General features: G+C 36.7%; 3 protein-coding genes across 4 annotated transcripts in view; 1 reads left to right on the top strand and 2 right to left on the bottom strand.

Moving 5' to 3' along the window:
* LOC134812277 (dTDP-D-glucose 4,6-dehydratase-like) overlaps positions 1–22,714 on the bottom strand; it is a 263,853-nt gene that overhangs the window by 161,866 nt on the left and 79,273 nt on the right. The window lies entirely within an intron of this gene.
* LOC134813163 (macoilin-1-like) lies at positions 3,180–18,257 on the bottom strand. Its single transcript, XM_063820850.1, is given in 14 exon segments — positions 3,180–3,454; positions 4,271–4,418; positions 4,996–5,185; positions 5,322–5,498; positions 6,117–6,199; positions 6,587–6,818; positions 7,455–7,738; positions 11,986–12,110; positions 14,469–14,631; positions 14,900–15,054; positions 17,598–17,684; positions 17,792–17,902; positions 17,905–17,981; positions 18,157–18,257. Coding segments are annotated over 14 exon segments (2,115 nt in total). The 3' UTR covers positions 3,180–3,272.
* Positions 18,651–22,714, top strand: part of LOC134812274 (protein TFG-like) — a 38,714-nt gene continuing 34,650 nt past the window's right edge. For both annotated transcript variants that reach the window (XM_063819615.1, XM_063819614.1), the window contains exon 1: positions 18,651–18,681. The gene's annotated coding sequence lies outside the window, so the exon portion shown is untranslated. The remainder of the gene's footprint in view (positions 18,682–22,714) is intronic.

Genomic DNA, 22,714 nt, shown 5'->3' with positions numbered 1-22,714 from the left:
GTCAATTCTAGAGTTCGACTACGATTCGTTCATGTCCATGAGTTTCATAAAAGTGTACTTGAAGCAGTATAAAGTGTAGAGTGTCAATTGCAATTTGGATTAGAATTTTTAAATAGAATCGTTAAATATTAGTTCAAAAAGTTTATCCATCCAAATTGAAGATAACAAACAAAAATGTTACTTTACACTTGAATTCGTATTAGATTCGAACATTTAGCTTTGTTTGCAAAAAGTTAATTAATAGAGTCGGAAGCAGGAATGATCAATTGACGTGTAAACGAAACCAACTCGTGAACTCGCGCGCAGCAAAGCAACCACACTCCACAGAACTAAAGACAAAGTGGTCGGATCAGGCAGTTACAAATACAAGCTAGTTACTGGGCCGCGCTCAGCCTGTCATTCCGCCGAATCTATGTTTAAAATGAAAGCACGTGTAACATAAAATAAAAGCACGTGTGGCGATGATCGAGTGTTATACCATGATCATTTGTTACCCAGCGTTTACCTGGGCACCCCAGGCTATTATGTTCATAAACGAATATGGAAAAGAAATTCGGCGGAATGACAGGCTGAGCGCGGCCAAGTAACCCAGCGTGAGCATCGAAGATTGATCGAGCATTATCAAGCTCTTTAATCTATGCTGCCGTTTTCTCAGAAAAGGCAGTAAGTCCATATTTGCCATTTCGAGATATTGCGACTTTTGCGTTTATGGTTTTTTCTCCGCTTATTTTTTGCGTAAGATCGAAAATAAACACGTTGAGTTATCAATAATTAGTCAAATTTTAATTTGTCAAAAAAATTAAAGCTTTGAGCCGTCCATAATAAGCTTAGATATAACCATTTTTATGCCAAATAATCGAGCTTATAGACATTACTGCCTTTTCTGAGAAAACTTGGACTTACTTTTTTTCTGAGAAAAATCTCTGTTCAATATTTTTCTGAGAAGGAAGTACTTAGTCCAAGCTTTTTACTAAATTTTTAAGGTTGGGATCTATGTATTTTGGATTATATTGTAAAATATAAACAATTAGGTAAATCTAAATTGCTCCATATCATATAAATTAAATGTTTTTGAATAATAGTATGCCCTTAACTCGCCAATTTTGAAAGATTTCAGTGCATTAAATGATCAATGATATCTTATCGATATTTTGATGAAAATGAACTTGATCTAAAAGATATACCTAAACTAAACATTGTCTGCTCTTATAACAGCCCAATAACTGCTCCAATGTTTATGTTTTGCGACTAAAATACATCCGGCGTTTTTGAAAATCGGCCACCAAATTCAAATTGTTTTTGAGGCCTAAATGAAAATTTTGATCACTTACGTAAGGTTGAAATGTAATTATACATCGATTCTGAAAATTTCAAGCGAAAATATCAATCGGCAGTAAAGACAAAGTTACTGTTATGTTCTTTTTGGGAAATCGCTTTCTAAAATTCCGTTTTTAGCATGCGTTTATACTTATAGGAATTAAGTCCAGCTACCTTTTCCAATCGCAGATAATTTATCTCAGAAAAGGCAGTATGAGTAAGGGCTTTTACTAAATCGCTCGCCCAAAAATTTCACGTGACTTTGGTTTTTTTGGTTTTGCAGCCGTACAAAACGGTTTTACATAAACCCTAATCCCAACCCTAACCCTAACCATAACCCCGAAGCTATCCATAATCTTAACCACAACCCTAACCCTAACCCGAGCCCTAAATAATCGAATTCACGTTTTACTAGCCTGTCACGTGACCAAAACAGTTTTTTGCCCATAACTCTCCAGGGAAGCATTTTAACCCTACGTCATGGGGGGTGATCCGTGGATGAGTAAGTCCACGGAATTACTTCCTTATCTCAGAAAATTTTCAAGATTTTCTCAGAAAAGGCAGTAATTCCGGACTTGCGTCCTTGTCTCAGAAAATAATTGGCCAAAACCAAACATAATGTTTCTCAACTGGGACTTACTTCCTCAGGAATTGCATGCAACAATGTTTCTATACTTTAATATGTAGCTCAGCCTCATGTTGTAGAGAATTTTCTACTGAAAATGTTGATACCAATATTGTCATATTTCGAAAAATTGGACTTACTGCCTTTTCTGAGAAAACGGCAGTATGACTATGATCTAGCTAGGGGCTAACATTATTAAAATTACATAGCATAAAATTTCCCGAAATTCGGGAAATAAAAAGATTTCCCGGTCGGGAATTTCAGGTCAAAAATGGTCGGGAAATCCCAGATCGGGATTGACTTCACTATCGTCGACAGTCTTGGATTTGATTGACGATGTCAATCCTTCGAGATTGTTCATTGTGCTAAATCACTCTACACTCGATCTTCGAGAACTTTCTAAAAGTTTAACTCCCGACAGGTTGAACCAACATGAATCGATGTATTTTCGAACGCTGATTTTCAAATCAACCCAATCATGACATAATAGGGTTAAAACGCTCCCCTGCGAAAAACTGTCTCGATCACGTGACATGAAGAAGTTGGTTTAATTTCTCGTTAGGTTTTCAGAATAATGCTATAATTAGGGATTGGGTTAGGTTTAAGATTAGATTAGAGGGTTAGCGTTTCGAAAAGTCATTCAGGGCCACCCAGATAACGTGTTATCCAGATACTGGATGATTAATCACCATCCAGTATCACTATCACCCGATAATAAGAGAAGCCAGCAAGAGACTAGCTCATTAGTAAGCAAGGTAAAGGGGAGGGAATTCCGGCTAGTTAATTTCAAACCAATTATTGACAGTGTCGAACACAAAATTGTGTGCCATTTTTTGATGGTAACATCTCAATTTTCATCATGATTTGCTTTTTTGGTCAAGTTATAAACTCCAATATCACAAATAAAATTAAAATAACATTTTTAACACCAAAGCTGAACCAAATAAAAGACACGAATGTATTTCTGATGCGATACCGTATCAAGAATTATCTAATAATCATCATACTATTTAACCTCTAAAAGTACAATTAAAATTATACTTTATAGTGTTAAACACCGTGTTCTTGTCACAACAAGATAAAATCAAATTCTCATAATCAAACTCCTTGAAAATTACGACGCCCTATGAAAACAGCAGCGAGAGGGCGCGACAAAGTTGTATAATTTATAACAGAAACGCCAAACCCTTACATGTTACACGTTATTCATACATAACTAGCAGTATTACCCTAGACCGGACACAACATTAAACATCACGTGGTAGGTACATAAGGGTCACTAGCAGCTTATTCATTGGTTAACCATACAAGCTCAGCTAACATCTTCTGTTTAAAATCCGTTGGCGCTGTAAAAGGTATCGGCGGCGGTGGTAGTAGTCGGCACACTGAAACTAGAGGTTGGGAAGGAGGAAACAGCCATAGCCTCAGCAACTCTTTGTTTCAACATGTCGTTTTCACGGCACCTTTGCTCCAGCTTGTGGTTAAGTTCTTCAGCTTGTCTCCGTGCGTCACCTGGGCAGATGACAGGATGATTAATCAGCTAAATATAGATAATATCGTTTTAAAATTTCTCATGCATCACACCATTATTAATCTTCCCATTGAACCACATTATTAAGTATGACCATTTACATTATCAAACTACATGGTTCATCACTATCCCCCCCCCCTCTTTTAGCAGTGAGACAGAGTGTCTGACAACTAGCAGTGTCACGTGACTAGCAGTGTCACGTGACTAGCAGTGTCACGTGCCTAGCAGTGTCACGTGACTAGCAGTGTCACGTGCCTACACGCAACCACAGGTTACAAGGTATAATCATAATCAACACACCCAGCTGCTCTGACCAGCTCTACCACTTGTCTTCATTTCCCATATATGGTATAACAGTTCTAGCGGGGAGCATGGATCTTCGTTCTATAACAGGAAACTACAAGAAATTGAATGCTGATACACTGACTTCAAACTACTTAAACTTTCGAAGGGCCTTTGGAATAGGCCTGAGAATGCAGGGGGGGGGGGGGGAATTCAGGTTGGGCATCACTTTTATTGAGTATTTAATTGAAAGAGTGTGAAATTGAAATGTAAGTGGATCATGTTAAGTTGATGCCTTTAACACGAGCATTTTAAATTTAACTGTTTAATAAAATGTACGGTCTTTAATATAAAATAAAATACTTTTAAAACGAGCATGTGGTCGCAGTTGTGATATTATGGTGGTAACCTATCATCTGATATATATATTTCCTTTAGAAGGAGGGTAATGATAAGGAAAAAGAGGAGAATGTAAATTGTTTTCTCTGCGGCAGTTTAAAATCATTAATCTTTACCTAAAGCAGAGAATAGCTCCATCTTGACTTTGGTTTCAGCACGAAGGTTCCTGATGATAGACTCTTGTCGGCTGGTGAGGATCGTGTTCTGTTTTCTGAGTTCCTCGTTTTCACGCTGAGCTCGCAACAGGGTCTCGCTCTCTTGTGCCTGCAATTTCAGGATTTGTTATCTTACATAGATCGAACTTTGCTAGACAAGTTCCATCAGATCTAGACAACCCTCCAGCTAAAACTGACACTTATTCACAGAAGTATGCTGACAGCTGACACTTATTCACAGAAGTATGCTGATCTTGGTTTCATCAGCACAATGGCTGTACATGCTAGACTATTTCAAAAAAACTGTATATGTAATATGCATGTACAACTTAGCACTTCAGTGCAAAGACTCCGGGTGTTGATAGACGTCTCAAATGGTTAGCTTCCAAAAGAAAAGATTTTGACGAAAAGGCGAGGCGGATTTTATTTTCAAATAAGGTCGATAGATACCATGGATCAAAATATCCGAACTTCCGATTTTCTCACGGAAAGTAGCAACAGTTTGAAACCCTACAGATTTAATGAACTGTCGGCAGGAATTTACGAAGACCTGGGCGGAACCCACAAAATTCTTACTTTTGCCCTAATTTTATTTTCCACTGGGAATTTCCTTATGAATGCGTTAATAGCGCTAGGAAAATCAACTCAAGTTAAAGAAAGAGAGATAGTACTGCGGATTAACATACCTGAATATTTTTAAGGATGTTCTGCTCGTTTTTAAGATTCTTAGTGTGGTTATCAATCTGCTTTTTGAGATCAGAGATTATTGTCTCGTTACTCTTTACAGATTCTTTACATTTGGAATGATCAGCCTCTTTTGGAAGAATATCACAACCAATAGCTCGATCTCTTGTGTCAGCTGGCTTGGTATCGTGCCTGGAAATAAACATTAATTTGAAATATCTGCAGATATATAACAGAGCAATATTCAACAACTAACACGTGTTTTCTGTACACTTATAAACTAAGAATAAATGTAACAGGATTTATAAGAAATGAAACCCTGACTTACAGTTTAGAAAGTTCTTGTCGCTGTTTATCGTAATCAGATCTGAGAGTCTTATTTGCATTCACCAAATTGTGCACCTTGTCATCTTTGCTCTTCTCATTGTTCTTAGAGTTTTGCAAATCCGACTGTACCTTTTTCAGCTCGTCTTCGAGAGTTTCGTGGAGTTGTTCAGATCTCAACCTATCACGTTATGATATTAGTAAGTGCAGCAGGGGGTAAAATTATTGTTTTAATTCACATTAAACCGTATGGAAGCGATGTTCGATCTATGAGGATCATGGAGGAGCCGGGACAGTTTATTATATAATAAACTTAAAACTCTTCACAACAATCGAACTCCCTTAAAGGTCTCATTTCTTATGCGAAAAAATTAAAATAAACGTCACGTGACTTTTTACCAGTAACTTAAGATTCTTAATTGTTCACTTGATTCTCAACCTGTTGCTATGTTTTTGAACCCACGATTTCGTCGGAACACTACACAGTACACAAAACATTTCATGTACATTACACAGTGACAGATTCAGTAATTACAGGATGCCTTAAATTACACCACAACTTAGTTAATAACAGAAAAGATGGTTTTATATCAGCACATCCTAATCAACAGGGTTACTAAACAACAATAGTAAAGGATAACCTTGCTAATTCCATGGTCATTAGTCAGTAGCCAAATTATAAGGACAGTATGTACGTAGCTTTTGGGTTTTTGCTTTAGTAGAGCGATCAAACGTTGGCATAAACTAGGCAATCGTTCGATTTTAGATAACACATGAATGTAAAACTATGGGTACTTACCTTGATAATTTTTCCTCACGGAGAGAATTCTGGCAAGTGTCCAAATGGTTTTGTAGAATGAAATAAAGATCATCGTCGATATCCTAAAAAAGATGCTGCATAGTGATATATAATTTGATTAATTACCTATTTGACTTAATTTTAGCTGGCTATCATTAGCCATGACCGAGTTTTGTAATTATAAACATTCGCTGTTTTCTGCAATATTTTAGTTTTCTAAAAATAAGGGAAAACACAAATTGCGCTAAGTTTTGCAGAGTTTTATCCTTTCCGCGCGTTACAACCAAAACACGCGCATGACATTTATGTCCCGCTATACACTGGCATTATGGCATGTTGCTTTGTCATTTGTTCGGCCAATCATTGCACAGATAACCGAGATTGTATTGAAATAGAAAATTGGCATTGTATAACTTGTAGATTATTTTAACATTCATGAGATAAACACAAAAGATAGAAATTGTGCTAACCTTCAGTTTATCTAAATGAATTTTGACGGCGGTGTGATGGTGATCTTCGTGACCATTTGAGAACTCTTGGCGTTTCACATGACCATTTCTCTTAGACTTTTTATCTGCCTTCACTTGCTTAAAAGAGACATCCTCGACAACTTTTTCTTTTTTGATGGGTGATACTCGGGCTTCTTTAACTGGTTCCTGAATCTTGTCCATCACCGGGGATACCTTGGCAGACGGTTTGTCCCTGAGAATGAACTGCATTAGGAAATAAGACGCCTAAAATTGTTGAACAAGTAATACAAAAACAGAATGAGCGAATGTATATCAGTTGACTTACAACCACAATCACTGACAACTCATAAGTGCAAGAAGATGTACCTCGACACTCCAACTAATTACAATATTCCGTGACAGACAATGGACCCTGAAAGCTGGTATGAATAATACAACCTGCGTCCTACATAATTTAATGTATACGAGGGCCGGAGGGGGGGGGGGCGGGGGCTAACCTCACCCAGACTCACTACTTTCTACAAATTTCCGATTAAATTGGAGCGGAGTGTAACGGTTTAATATACTGATCAGTAGAGCACATTAGATAGACATGAACATGGCGGTTACCAAGTTATATCCAATGAAAGCAGTTATCCCGTGGGGCTCATGTTTCAAACAAAATGACCCCGCATTTCAGCTTGTTCTGCAAAAAGGCAAAGAAACTGAATCGAATTTACCATTTAAATTCAGGTGAATAAGATCTGAACTTTTATTGGGCTGTCTTACTGGTCAAGGACTAATCTATTCACTCCAAATATCTAACCAATGCTTATTAAAACTAATGTAATGTATAGCTATGTATTGACAACATAATTAACGATAGTACATGGAGCTGTTCTTACCGTTGAAAATCGAACATTTTAGAGAGAATATTATTGCTGCGCTTGTGGCCCGTGTTACTAGGTTGCTCCTTGGTAGTACCAGATTTCCCTGGATTGGGAGCCGGTTCCGGGACTGTAGAGACCGACGAGTCGCTTTCCTCCTCGTACGTCCAGAAGTCCTCGTTTGGATCAACGCAATGTCCGAGAAGGTTCTTGTGGAGCGAGTGTTGAAGTTTCCAGATCTGCCCGTCAACGGTGACACTTCCTCCGCCCCACAACCAGCGATTATCTGTAAGTGGTAATAGTAAGTGGTAAGTGGAAATTTTAATTGGTAAGTGGTAAGTGTATTTGTAAAGGTAAGTGGCGTCAAAAACTCTATTTAGGGCGAACAATGATAATATGGGTACCATTATGAGAATTGTGAGGGATGTGATGATTGACGGTTCTTCTTAGAGATCGTAGGGTCTCGCCATTTGTGATCAGTGAGTTTTAACATTGTTTACATACTGATTTTTTTAAATTGTTATAATATAACTTATACGTACTTGAAAAATTTTTTATTGGACAACCTATTTTAAATCCTGTCTTACTCATAAAACGTTATTTCAGCAACCAAGATGCACTGGAGTCGCAATTAAAATTCATTAACATTGAAGGACCAGGATTATGTGATGTGTCAAGTGGATATTCAATTCTACGTGGGAAGAAGGCCCCGTATAAATAACATAATATTGTTAACGAAGTCTGCTCAAGTCAACTGAAGCTGTCAGATCCTCTATGATATATAACAGTACAAATCGACAATTATGCATTTATTTCTCGACGACATTATAAATTATAAAGTGCTCCGATTAAAGCTTCACTGCGCTATCTGTGGTCCACAGTCTGGGCGAGATACTGAGACATATCATATTTAAACTAATTACAAATCTGTCAAATTTATTGAGCATTATGTAATGGGATGGAAGCGTTTAAACCTGGTGTAGCTAGTCCACACCCTAGCTTCATAATACGACGAACTTGTTTTAATTCTAGATGAAAAGTCGTGAAAATTCAAGAAGATCGACAAATTTCAGGTATAATTCAGCTCTAGAAGCCGGTTCTGGAACCTACGATCTACACCTTACCCAGACTGTCAAGCTGGTATCCGTCAAACCGACTGTAAAATTCAAGTCAGCTATTTTAAGAGGATCGATTAGGGGATAAAAGGATTGTTTTATCACTGAAGGTGTTGAGTACTTGAACACTGTTTCATTTCAGCTGATATCAGGACAACACCTTAAATTTAGCAGAGGTTAGAAGAAAAGCGCCCTTAAAGGCTGACTCCTTGGGCCAACCTTGCTCCGGGTATTTAAAAGAAGTATCCACGTTGCTATGGGTTTGTGATAAACTAGTGTTTAATTTAAACCCTTAAACCCCTGTCAAATACATTATCAAATACCCGAGGGTTAAGATATTGAAAGTATTTAAAGCATTGAACTAGTTGACATGTACTAACTCTCGAATGCTCCATTTTAATAGCATACTCGATCACGTGATACTCGAGACGAACTACCGTTTAAATCTCCGACAGAATTTAAACGAATTTTCAAGGGAGTGGAGCTCAACATTTTCCAAACCAAAAGCAGTATTTCAAATTTTATTGGAAGGGTTTCAGGTTGCTGGTTGAGCTGCTATTAGAATTACGCAACGTCTCAATATTTATTATATCAAATCATCAATTAACTAATCAAACATTTTTACTTCAAAAGATGAACCATAGGGATTAGGGAGGTGAAAGTAACAAATTAATTAGCATCGACCTATCAAATCCCAGGATCACTGTCACGTGTCAGAACTTTACAGTAAACCTTTTTTTACCCTGGCACTTTCGCATGAACGAAATGTATCTCCGATTTCTTTAAATTTAACAATGACTGTGTTATGATAATATAAGTGAACCCACAATATATTTCTGTAGTATTAATATGTAATATTTATTACTATAGATAATTTTAAGGGTTATATAATGCATGTAATATCTTTTAGAGAGGAGCCTTAGCTAGATTACCATTATATTGTATTCACTAATGTCAACAAACATTATTATATAAGAAATACATATTAAAATCATACATTCTTGAACTAAGCTTCCTGGAAACAAAGTAGGAGCTCATTTGTATTGTAAAGTTAATTAAATAAATAGCGTGTAAACTGTCGATAGTATAAGTTGCATAGTAGTATTTAATCATTCCAAAATATACAGACTATTAGACTATTAGACTATTATATTGAGTTGTTTAATGTTTACATTCAGTTGAAATTCCATTAATAAACAATTAAACAGTTCGTGACTTAATAATATTTCTCTGGCAACGAATTACATATTATAACATAACATAAATTACCAATGACCTAATCAAAATCATTATTCGTAAATCAACGACGATAACTTAGAATATTTACTTTAAATACACTTTGACGGAATTGAATACATATATAAAATACAAGATAAAATGCTATATATATACCCTTTCAATCGTGGCCTCGAATCCAAAGACAGCTGAAACACTGCTCTTATTCTGATCTGATAAATCAATCTAGATATAACAGTTTATCTTGTTTACTGTACAGGAGGGAATTGATTCATGTTTAAAATAATTAATTAGTTGATCATATTAACCTGATATAATTAAAAACGTCTGAATGGCGGTGAGAAGATTTTACCGCAACGTTGTAAAGGCCCGACAATGTGCATTGTCAATTGTTGTGCCCAACAAAGAATGATATTAAATTTATAACATACACTTACAATAATGCACTCTCCTAGTGGTCGTGTAGTAATTTGTACAGCATATGTCACGTGGTTTACTTCAACTTGTACTATAGTTAATGGAACTATCACAATATGTGATATTGCGAACTGTGTATCCCTTCTAATGGACTGTTACATGTGCTGCGCCTTTAATATAACACTCAGGGCTAAGTGGTTGTTACGTCACGTGACCTCTCTCTCCCACATTTTATATGTTGTCCCTGGCAACCACTTTCAGCTACTTCTAGCGAAGCCCGATTGTAAGGATGTGTTCTAATAAATTTAGATTAAACCTGGAAATGTACCAGCGTAGGGAACATTATTATAAACCTGCATGCGTGCATACCGATTATAGGTGAGATTAGACCAGTCTGTGAGTCTGAAGTTCATGATACTATTTCTCAAACATTTCATAATACCGGCCAAATTGTTGGGCTTTGTTCTCGTTCATGGCAGACTGTATAATAATAGTGTATAGCGTCTAAATAGTGGTGGAAATAAGAGAGATAAACACAGTATTTAAACAGCACTATTTCTTCAAAACACTTTTTTAATACTTGCCTTAAAAACACTGTAGTTTAGATTTTTATTTTTTAAGAGAGCAAAATCATCAAAGTATGTATTTTAAGGTATTCTGTAGATCACTTTAAATCATTTAATTAAACTCGGGCCTGTTTTTATAAACTTTTAGAACACTTGGTAAACAACTTCCTCTGCAAATTCTTTAAACACTGTCTGGGGCGGAGGAAATTCAACTTCCTCTGCCAATGTGGTACAGGACGATTAAACTAGGAACCTTCGGCAAAATCACTCTCGTAATGGAAGAACTTTCTAGATCAAAGATAACAACAAATGATAAATATCATTGAATTTGAAGAACGATCTGGACGTTTCGACGGAACAGGGAGCGACCTTTTCGGCAATCTGCCAAGACTATTATTAGGTTGTTACTATGGAATTCTCGGTTTTTTAATAACTGCAGCTGTTTACCAGGTATTTTATACTAGATGGATTAATTAATAGACAAATTAAGAATTGCATTTTTTAAACTAATGGTCAGCAGTTTAATTAATAATGTGAAAGAAATGTGGGGTTCTCAAGGTTTGAAGGTTTAAGATATGTCTAAAATTTGGAGAAAATTCAATCAGAAAGATTTATCATATAATATCTGTTTTTCGCCGGTATAAATGCAAGTTGTTAGTTGCTTGATAAAAAATTCGAGTACACGCTAAAATTACAAGGAAATCTCGTGAACTAAGTGTGTTGAACTTGCAGTATATTAATTGAACATATTATATCTCCTCATTAAAAAGCAATTATGAGAAGTTTGGTCAGCAGTGAGCAGGAGGACACACAAAATTTCAGTTCTGTTTGCGTCATATTAAGAATAGTTTCTAATCCAACAGAATTTTCTATAATCGAAATAGCTCTGAAAAAAAAACCAAAAAAACCAAAGCATGATCGTAGTGTGTATTTCATAATGAGTGGTTACCAAAAGGCACCATCAACTGCTTCAATTATAAATGGCAGTCGAATAGATTTATGAACAGTAAAATCAACATGATACATTCGTAACTTTAATCAGTGCTCACTTGCAAATATTGTTCCTGTGCATGTTTAAAATGCTAATTTCTTCTCAAAACAAAAAACATCATTTAGCAAGGACATTGTTTTATGCCAAATTCAATAAATAATAAATTAAATACAGTTAAATTAAATAAATACAAATTCATGGAATTTACCTCATCGTACGAAGAAGATTTATCGTTCATGGACGAGAGAAGACCGTTAACTTGTGTGTTTTTTACACACTCTTCTGACAGGGGTACATCTTCCACTTTCTGGAATGTGGCCCCGCTGTATCGCACTGAAACATCTCTGTTATTTGTGGAATGTGATTATTGGGCGATAAAGTCTAAAGTCTAAAGTATGATCATTCTTGTTTTGCAAGTTTTAAAAGAATTGTAGACTATCCCAATTCCGAACACTTCGAATAATTAATAAAGCATTTTACAACTTAAATTCTATAGATAAGAGCTGAAGAAGGTATAATTAGATGTTGTAAGGCTCGGGCAGGTGACAGCGATAATAGGGCTCACAAGGAGTATCACATGGATGTTTGATCTAGCGATGTACTCAGATAAGATAGTGTAAGAAGGGAAAAGTTTAGCACTAATCGATGTAGAAAAGTACATTTATAATAATCGTTGTTTTATGTATTTGAATAATTTTGAGCTGTCCTAAAATTTGGGGAAATTTCCAACTTGAAATGAAGGCCAAAAAAGGCCTGTGTTGTCATGTCTACAGAACTGACACGAGGATGCAGTCAAATTTTTGTGAAATACAGGTGACATTGTCTACACAACAAATAACTTGCAAGGTTAATGTCTTATACTGAGTTTCCCGACAATTCAAGATGTAGCAATCTACATATCGATAGTACTGAAAGTCGTCGAATTACAAAAGTAATTATACTTTCCCATGTTTTTGAAAGGTTACGTCATGACTTGATTTGAATGATACCAAGTACACAAATCTGATATAACGAATAGCGGCCAATGCAAGCAATGGTTGCGAAAAGTTGCAGTGGTAGGTCAATAGTGCGGCTCCGCACCCACCGCACTTATAATATGTTGCTTCTGTCGTCTAGAGAGCTGACGGGAAGATACAGTCAAATTGGGAGACAGTCCTAATAGTTTATACCTTTTACAGTAAGGAACGGTCAATATGCTATAATGACGTTTTTTACTTGAGCGGGAGAGTGCACCAGGTTGTGAACTAAGAATCACACGTACATTTACATTTAGATACTTTGGATCCTTTATGATAATTTAATCGGGAAAATTCATGCTTATTGCTTAATCTCGTTTAAGTTGTCGGTATTTCTCTTCTATTGCCAGATTAATTTTGTCAGAGGTAGGGAGAAAGTGCACGTTTGAAATATTGATCGACACAAAAGAGGGAAATCTATCCAGACGTTACATTTGCGTCACACTAAAACATGGAATAAATTATATATCATAATATTATACCCAACAATTATACGCGCAACTTGACTTAAGCTGGACATGCTGTCAGAATTTCAGTTTTGTGTGTAGTTAGTTATATTGCTGCTATATTGTGTGTAGTTAGTTATATTGCTGCTATATTCCCTATATAAGACATTTGGTATACAACTTAGTTATAATCTCAAATGTTGTGCAAATTGCTGTTCTATTGGACACTTTTTGTGTAATATTGGTAGATGTGTTCTTATGTAGGGTGAAAACACCCCCCCCCTCCCTTCCGTATTTAAATAAATAACTCTTTTTAAAGTCAAAGATTCGGTCCCAGATTATGTGGTATTGTGTAGTGTCGGTGTCACGATAATCAGCTATTTCCTTAGATCACCGGTCCAGAACAGCTGACTGCTGATAGCCATATCACGTGACGTCACGTTAAAGGTCACGTGATTGACAAATGGGTTGAGTCACGTGACCACAGAAACGGACTCGCGGCAGTGAGAACAGGTGCAAACACTGTATTGCTGCTGAGCACAGAAACCGTTTTATGACGTTCAGTACTTGATTTCCAGGAACAGAATGAGCGTTTCAGCTTTGAAAAGCATGGTCAATTGCTGTCACCCAAAAGGTTACAATCTGAATATTGCGGAAAGTGAGAAAGTGAGAAAGTCATGACTGTTTCTGAGGAATCTTATCAGCCATTCAAATGCTCAACATTAAGTTCAACATTAATATAAAGTAAAGTACATATAACATAATGTATAATAATTACAATCTTATTATTTATATGATATAGTGCACCGCCTCGCCGCTCAGCCCACCTGTCCCCCAGCGACATTAGTCCCAATATAATTCAAACAGCTAGTTCGATTAGACGTCGGACTGCAACGATAATTATACTCGAAATATTGTCTTTGAAACAGATTAGGTTATTATCAGGTTTAATTATAGGCTTCATTTACCATGATCGTGAACTTGCAGTTGGATTGTCATCATACCTGAGCTTGAGAAGATTGGGGGGGGGGGGGGGGGGGGTGAATGGGGCTGGGTAGTTGGAGGTAAACTCACTTTTACATCTGTGCTTGAGAAGATTGGGGGGGGGGGGGGGGAATGAATGGGAGGTGCTTAGTTGGAGGTAAACTCACTTATATATCTGAGCTTGAGAAGATTGGGGGGGGGGGGGGGGGGAGTGAAGGGGACTGGGTAGTTGGAGGTAAACTCACTTTTATATCTGAGCTTGAGAAGATTGGTCCGTTTAAAGGCTCTGACCGGAGCATGATAAAGGTTCTGCGACTCCGCGTGAGTACTTATTAATCGGTAAAAGAAGTCGTTCTTATACGATATCAACTGTCTGCACTTCTCCGTCCACTGCAGGGTTAGACAGCTCTGAAAAGGAATGTTTAAGTAAGTGAAACATATCTCTAGGTTATCATTATAATCAATTTATAATATAACATGCAGACGTGTATACTGATTAATGTTTCATTGCGTATATATCAGCATCAATCTGTATGTACAATTTTGGCCAATGAAACAGTTAGGTCTTGAATGGTTTGAGGTTTAATCAAATCTCACGACGACCACAATATATAATTAATTAACAATAGTTAACTGTAAATAATAATTTTAACTTAATCATTTTTATAATAATAACCTTAAAGCCGAATCCGAGCATGACGATAGGGTACCCGATACAGTTGGAGCCCATAACTCTGGACCAATGGTCATCAGGCTGCGTGACTCTCACACAAGACTCGATGTACACAAATACCATCCATAGGATTAGTACTGGTAATCCAACTCCTCGCTCTGTAATTAGGGTAATTGGTTAATTGGGCTAATTGCTGGTTAGTGGTTATCTAGCTTATTATTTGTAAACAATTGTATAGTACTGGTTGTTAGTTCATCGCAATTACCATGTTTAAAGAGAGCTAAACAGATAGAGAGAGAGAGAGAGAGAGAGAGAGAGAGAGAGAGAGAGAGAGAGAGAGAGAGAGAGAGAGAGAGAGAGAGAGAGAGAGAGAGAGAGAGAGAGAGAGAGAGAGAGAGAGAGAGAGGAGAGAGAGATAGAGAGAGAGAGAGAGAGAGAGAGAGAGGAGAGAGAGAGAGAGAGAGAGAGAGAGAGAGAGAGAGAGAGAGAGAGAGAGAGAGAGAGAGAGAGAGAGAGGAGAGAGAGATAGAGAGAGAGAGAGAGAGAGAGAGAGATGAGAGTGGTGAAGAGAAGAGACGATGAGAAGAGAGACATGGAGAGAGTTAGGACTGGAGACGAGACGTTGAGAGATTAGGAGAGATGAGAGAGAGAGAGAGAGAGAGGGAAGATAGATGAGAGAGAGAGAGAGGTGAGAGAGAAGAAAGAGAGAGAAGAGAGAGAGAGAGAGAGAGAGAGAGAAGAGAGAGGAGAGAGAGAGAGAGAGAGAGAGAGAGAGAGAGAGAGAGAGAGGAGAGAGAGAGAGAGAGAGAGAGAGAGAGAGAGAGAGAGAGAGAGAGATGAGAGAGAGAGAGAGATAGAGAGAGAGAGAGAGAGAGAGAGAGAGAGAGAGAGAGAGAGAGAGAGAGAGAGAGAGAGAGATATTACAATCTTTAAATGACACATGATTACCATCATCATATTAACACCGAGGAGCTAGAGCGTGCTCCTGTACCCCATAATAATAATGAAGGTAGATACAAGTTGTTGTTACCTATATTGTAGTAGCATTGTTACTCGACAATTATAGCTCTGTGTTAACCATTGCATGGAGCATCTCTTGCAGAATGATATTGTGTACAGTGCAGTGTACTGTATATTGTATATTGTGGTGTACACTGTATACAGTGTACACCATAATATACAATATACAGGGTAACACAATGTACATGATTAGTAATGTATTTAAACTCAGTAAGCCTTGTCTACACTCTACAAGACAAAATTTTTGGCAATCAATATGCAGCTGATTTCGTGAAACGGTAGTATCGACTATTGCGTCTTGCCCTAATACGCTAATACAAGTCGTTACACATGATGGAGGAAAAGGAAGATTTCGGTGGGATATTAGCTCCATATTTAGGAAATGTACATGTAGTTTAGTGAGGATACATCGTGTTTGTGCAGATTATTGTCCTGACAAAACAGTTTGTAGAGAAATGTCATATTAATATAACTCTATCCCTACTTAGAAGGACCACAGTTATCTTTATCTTCAAAAGTGTAACAATACTTGCCCGACTCAATTAATTCTCTTAACAAGATTATCTATCCTAACACACAAAATGTCTTGTTCTGCTGTAACATTACTGCTACGCTCTCTGTCTGTATGTAGTGTGTGTGTGTGTGTGTGTGTGTGTGTGTGTGTGTGTGTGTGTGTGTGTGTGTGTGTGTGTATGTACGTGTGTGTGTGTGTGTGTGTGTGTGTGTGTGTGTGTGTGTGTGTGTGTGTGTGTGTGTGTGTGTGTGTGTGTGTGTGTGTGTGTGTGTGTGTGTGTGTGTGTGTGTGTGTGTGTGTGTGTGTGTGTGTGTGTGTGTGTGTGTGTGTGTGTGTGTGTGTGTGTGTGTGTGTGTGTGGAACAATGCTTTCAAATGATAAATTAGCAAAAATACGAGCATGTGTGTGCTTATTTAAAACTTCAATACATGGTCAATTTATCGTCGTTAAGCTCATCTTTAAAAAAAGCAATTAAGACTTAATTTGATTGTCATTGAAAATTGACATTATGTGTAAAACAATTAAACATAAATACATAATCGCCTTGTATGTAGTATGTGAATAATGCTAAACATGACTTATTCAAGTTAAATAATAAATGTAATGTTACATCCCTCCAACACATCCAAATAGGAAATTAACACACAGCCAAGCGTCATTACATAATACATAATAATCCTTCTCCAACCCAGGACTATCCAATAGAATCTCAGTGTCCGTGATGAGTAATAAACGTCACGTGAGTAATAAATACATAGCAGGAAGTACATTACTGCAGATACGCCTCTTTACAGATTACTCTGGGTCATTAGTAGGCACGGTAAGAGTATAATACACACGTGTACTACACAAGATGTAAAATGTACTGCGACACAATGACTATATATTACAGTGTAGTACTGTATGTTAATTATACACGTGTGTGTTGTGTGAGGTGGTTTCCATGTGTTGTTGTTAAGTGAGGGTGAAATATTGTCCGTGGCTAGTTAGGACTAAAGATAACATCACGTGATACTTAAGGTGATCAGGTGATATTTCAGTGAAATTAGTGATTAATCAAGAAATTGAAAGAATTTCGGTTAAAAGCTGACGTAATAACACATATTAAGTATTAACTAAGCCCTCTTAGCTGTTAAGATGATACAATTTAAGCAGATAGTTGCTTACCTGGAGTAAATAGCTGCTGAGTCCAAACGTAAGTGCTGGCAACAAAAAATATCCACGATGAAGGGATAAAGGCATAAATAAAATAGTCTGAACAAAACGTAGCTCCCATTAAAACAAACGCTTGCATCTGAAAGGAAGACTCGTAATTTAAATCATGTTAATATTTAAATAAAATAAAATAAATTATGAATAACGTTTGGTCAGAGTTACCAAAACAACGAAGGTCTGTACACTGAAACTTACGCAATTCTTGTATTTGAAGCTTTCAAAGATGCGCTTCAAGAACATCCAACAGGGCCAAAGAACTCCAGTCTGAAGTCTAGAGCCAAATCCAGGGCAATGACAATGAGCCACATCACTAGGAACTTCAGATATCCGGAAGTCCTGGAAATAAAAATTATAATAATTCCAACCTTTTTGGCTAAAAGATAACTTCTGAAATTCAAAATTTCAGTTAATAATTGACAGTTTAGGTGATTAGAGACAACTAAACTAAATAATATAATGGGCATAGATCTATATGTTAAAGAAATGAAGAATAGATTAATAAATGTTTTACCCATTTTGGAGAGACTCAGCGAGCTTAGGACGTTTCACGAGAGGTTTTTTGAGCCTGGCAGAATCCAGAGTATTCTGACTGGCAAGTCGTCTTCTGTACATTCTTGCTTGTTAATTTACAAGACAATTCCCATAAACACTTGATAAATAATTGTATTATTGTTAGAAGAAAGAGCAGTTGTATAATATCCACTACCTAGATTGGACATTTAGCACAAAAGATCATGAAAATTGCACGGAAAATATTATATTAGCCATCAGGAGATGACTAAGGTTGTTATTGAATTTCCTCAATAAGATTATAAATAAATAAACAAATTCTAATATTTAAATACTATGCTTCGACATTAAAAAATACTCATTTAAGCCTGGTATAGAAAACAATATTATGCAGCTTATAAATTTAATCTCAACTAAACCAGCTTGATATCAAGATTCCTCACTTTTTTTTATTGAAATCTTTCAAATCAATCAATTACAGTTTTAAACTAATTACAACACTACAAATCTATTACATTTATTGAGGACCCCTAGTGGGAATTAACACCTCAATCAAATGTAGCAACCATTACAGGTTGTATGTCGATGTAAATGGTTGTTGCATGATAGTTTATTTAAAGACATCCTAAAGACTATCAGACATCGTTTTTAAGAGCTGTTAACTCCCATCTATCACCTATCACCCATCTATCACCTAAAGAATATCAGACACCACTCATTCCCATCTTCTGAATTGCTGCAAAGGTACTGTAATCAACAACTAAATAACTATAAACAGTAGCATCGGTTTTAGACTCTATCCTGAATTCTTTGCATTATTGTGTTTATTTGAACTATGTCCGGTATCCCAATCAGAAATTACAGCCTTCGTGACAGACCTAACAGTGCAAAAGCAAAATGTTCTACCTGTGTATCACTAAGTCTTGAAAACGACAATTTGAGGAGACAAATTGCTCGTCTAACCAAACTTACCCAAGGCTCAGGCCATGACAAAATTGCGGTTCCATTCTCTTGCGGGGACAGTGTTCTTATCTCTGAACATGAATCAGAAACTCAAAACTGTGAAGTTAGCAGTGTGACTGAACTTAATAGCAACCCATCTCTTGTGAATTCTTCTGATGTTAACAAACAATCTTCAACCAGTGTTAACGTTGTGGGTAAGTCCATCAATCCATATCATGATTTGAGTCGAGGTGTATTCAGGTTTGTTGATACTCTCAAGTTGGATATGGAAACACAATACACACAAACGTTTAACAATAGGACTGTAGCATACTATGGGGATTTCCCATATGCCTACAATGGAGGCTTCCATAACACAAGGCCGTTAAATGACAATCCCTTATTAAAGTCTATTTTAGAACGTTTACGCTCCCAGCTCCCAAGTCTGAAATTTAACAGCGCCATGATCACTAAGTATGAAAATGGCAAGCAAGGAATACCATTCCATTCAGATGATGAGAGGTCCATATCACCAGGCTCCATGATTTCCACCATATCGTTAGGAGCAACAAGAGTCCTCAGTTTTAGGTCTAAAAGCAAAGTCCACATTGCCAATCTTACTCTCTCCCATGGCGACATAATGATTATGACCAGAAAATCTCAGGACAGCTTTGAACACAGCCTTATTCAGGACCATACTGATGACATGAGAATTAGCATTACTCTGCGCCAGATTGATGGCAGTGCAACCTTGTCTGCTCCACCCGATACCTCAAGTAAGCCTTTCGTTACTGTAAGAGAAACTGAACCCTCAATCAAAGGGAAATCATCACCCAACAAAATCACTCATAAGAGCACCATACCCCCTGCTTCAGTCAAAAGCAAATCCCCTGCTGTGTATGTTAGCTCAAGCATGTTCTCCAAGTTAGATGCTACAAAACTATCCTCTGCTCATCAAGAAGCACATGTATTTCACTATCCTGGTGGCATTGCAAACGGTATCAATGAACGCTTCCACTCAGATGAAAGAAAGAGGTCAATTGATGCAAATAATGTGAAGACCATCGTACTCATGTGTGGAACTAATGATGTGGACTTAATCCTAGAGAGTCCTCGACACATGAGGAATAGATTATTGTCACCCGATGAGTTCACAGGAAAAGCAAAGGCCCTTGATAACACCAATCGCTCTATTGATAATCTGATCCAGTCACTTCACTCGTGGGCTCCAGCTGCAAAAATTAAGATCATAAACATTTTACCAAGAGAAAGTTTTGCTAGAAATAAAGTGATAAATGACATCAATATCTTTTTATCTAAGATTCCTTCCAAATACTCGTTTGTTAGCTTTATACCCACAGAGAACAATCGATTTTTGTTTAGTGATAGATCTGGATTTAGGAAATCATCTTGTTTTAGTAGATTTGGGGAAGACAATGTGCATCTAAACAGCGATGGTATCTTTAAACTAGCAAAGCACATCAAGTACCATGCTCACCATTGAAATCGACATGACATTTCCACCTGAATATTTATTTTGATTTCAAGTTTAAAACTTTTCTATTGAAAATATTTACAGGCGGATAATTTTCACCTGATTTTAGTTTAATCAGACACAACGACTAACACGTTTTGTGAAATGACAAATATTCACAACTCAGCTGACAAATTTCATAACCTTTGCATTGGTCACTGTAACATTCAAGGTGGTCTCCTAAATTAAGCTAAAAGTAATGAACTTACTCAACTCATTCGAGATCATAAGCTAGACATACTTTCCCTAAATGAGATGAATCTTAATGATACTATTGACACAGACACCATAAATATTCCTTCCTCCTTCAACATCATGCGATGCGACAGGCCAAACAGTTCTAGGGGTGGTTGTGGCTTAATGATAAACAAAAAACTAGCTTACACAGAATTAGTTATGGATAGTAAGCTTGATAACATTGAAGCATTATGGGTGAAGCTTAAGAATAGCAAGATCAATGTTTGCTGCTTCTATCGCTCTGGAAATTATTGCAGTGTTGATAACTTTATTGAGTACATTCATTTTTGCATGAAAAAATTGAACGGGAAAAAGGTTATCTGGATTGGGGATATAAACATTGACCAGAATAATATCTCATCCACCCAGTACAAAAAATTAGATATGACCTTGAGATGTTACAATCTAGTTCAAACCATTCAAGGGATAACTAGAGTTGCTAAACGTGGAGACAATTTTACCCAGACTACTATTGATGTAATATTCACTAACTGTTATGCAGATTTTGTTCAATCTTCTGTTCTTGATGAACGTATTGGGGATCATCAAGCTATTATGTGTGAGATAGATTGTAAAGTACCTATAGCTCCTAAATTTGAAAAGGTTGAAATTAGAAATCATTGTAAACGTAATGTTAAACAATTCTTAGACTATCTAGATACCTGTTCTGATTACAGTCCACTATTGGAAAGTACAGATGTTGAAGCTATCACTGCTGGCCTTTGTCATCATATTGAACAGGCATATGCAACCTTCTTCCCTTGCAAGACCATAGAAAGGCATGAAAAGTTCATACATAAACCTTCTACTGAACTTTTAAATGCCATTAATCATACACATTTTCTTCTAAAGAAATTCCGTAAAAAGAAGGATAAGAGAGACAATGGAAATTGCAATAAATGTGGTATATGTAGCAAATGTATAAAGTGTAATGAGGCCTGGGATTGCTACAAGATTCAGAGAAATATTAGAAATAAATTAGCTAAAACCTGCAAAAAGGCTAATGTAATCGATGATCTTCAAGTTAAAAGTGCCAAGAATGATCTTAAAGGGGTATGGAAAACTATCAAACTGGCATCAAATATGACCCCTGGTACAACTAATTGTCAAACTATCAATGAGAATGATCCTGAGCTATTTAACTTTCATTTTGCAAATGTTGGATCAAGATTACAAAATCAGGCCCCCAATATTGAAAGAGTTAATTTTACTGATTTTTTACCTCCTAGAACTTCTAACATCTCATTTGATAGATTCCAAGAAATAAATGAAACTGATATCCTAATGTATGTCGAAACGCTCAAGAATGACAAGGCCTCATATGACGATGTGCCTCTATTTTTACTTAAGCAAGCTGTACCACACATAGTTGAGCCACTGACCCATATTGTCAATTTGAGCCTTAATACAGGTGTTGTACCAACCCTTTGTAAAAAAGCTAGAGTAACTCCCATCCATAAGGCAGGAATGAAAGATGATCCTAATAATTACAGGCCAATATCCATCCTTCCACTTGTAGGAAAACTTATAGAATACTTTGTCGGCAAGCAACTCACTGATTACATGGAAGAGAACAAACTTTTCATCCGGCATCAATATGGCTTTCGGAAAAATCACTCCACAACTTATTTGATGTACGATCTGATGGACGAAATATATATGAGTAAATCTAAGTCTTATAAACCAGGAATCATCTTTCTTGATCTTAAGAAGGCCTTTGACACAGTGAATCATGAAATATTGCTTCAAAAACTGGCATATTATGGAATTGGTGGCATTGCTTTAACCTGGTTTAAGAACTTCTTATCTTGTAGATATCAATGCACTAGGATCAATGGCAAAATAA

The sequence above is a fragment of the Bolinopsis microptera genome, chromosome 3, assembly GCF_026151205.1.
Source record: "Bolinopsis microptera isolate Bmic1 chromosome 3, MBARI_Bmic_1.0, whole genome shotgun sequence".
Lineage (NCBI taxonomy): Eukaryota > Metazoa > Ctenophora > Tentaculata > Lobata > Bolinopsidae > Bolinopsis > Bolinopsis microptera.
The sequence above is the reverse complement of the archived record's forward strand: the minus strand, read 5'-3'. Positions and strand labels throughout refer to the sequence as shown.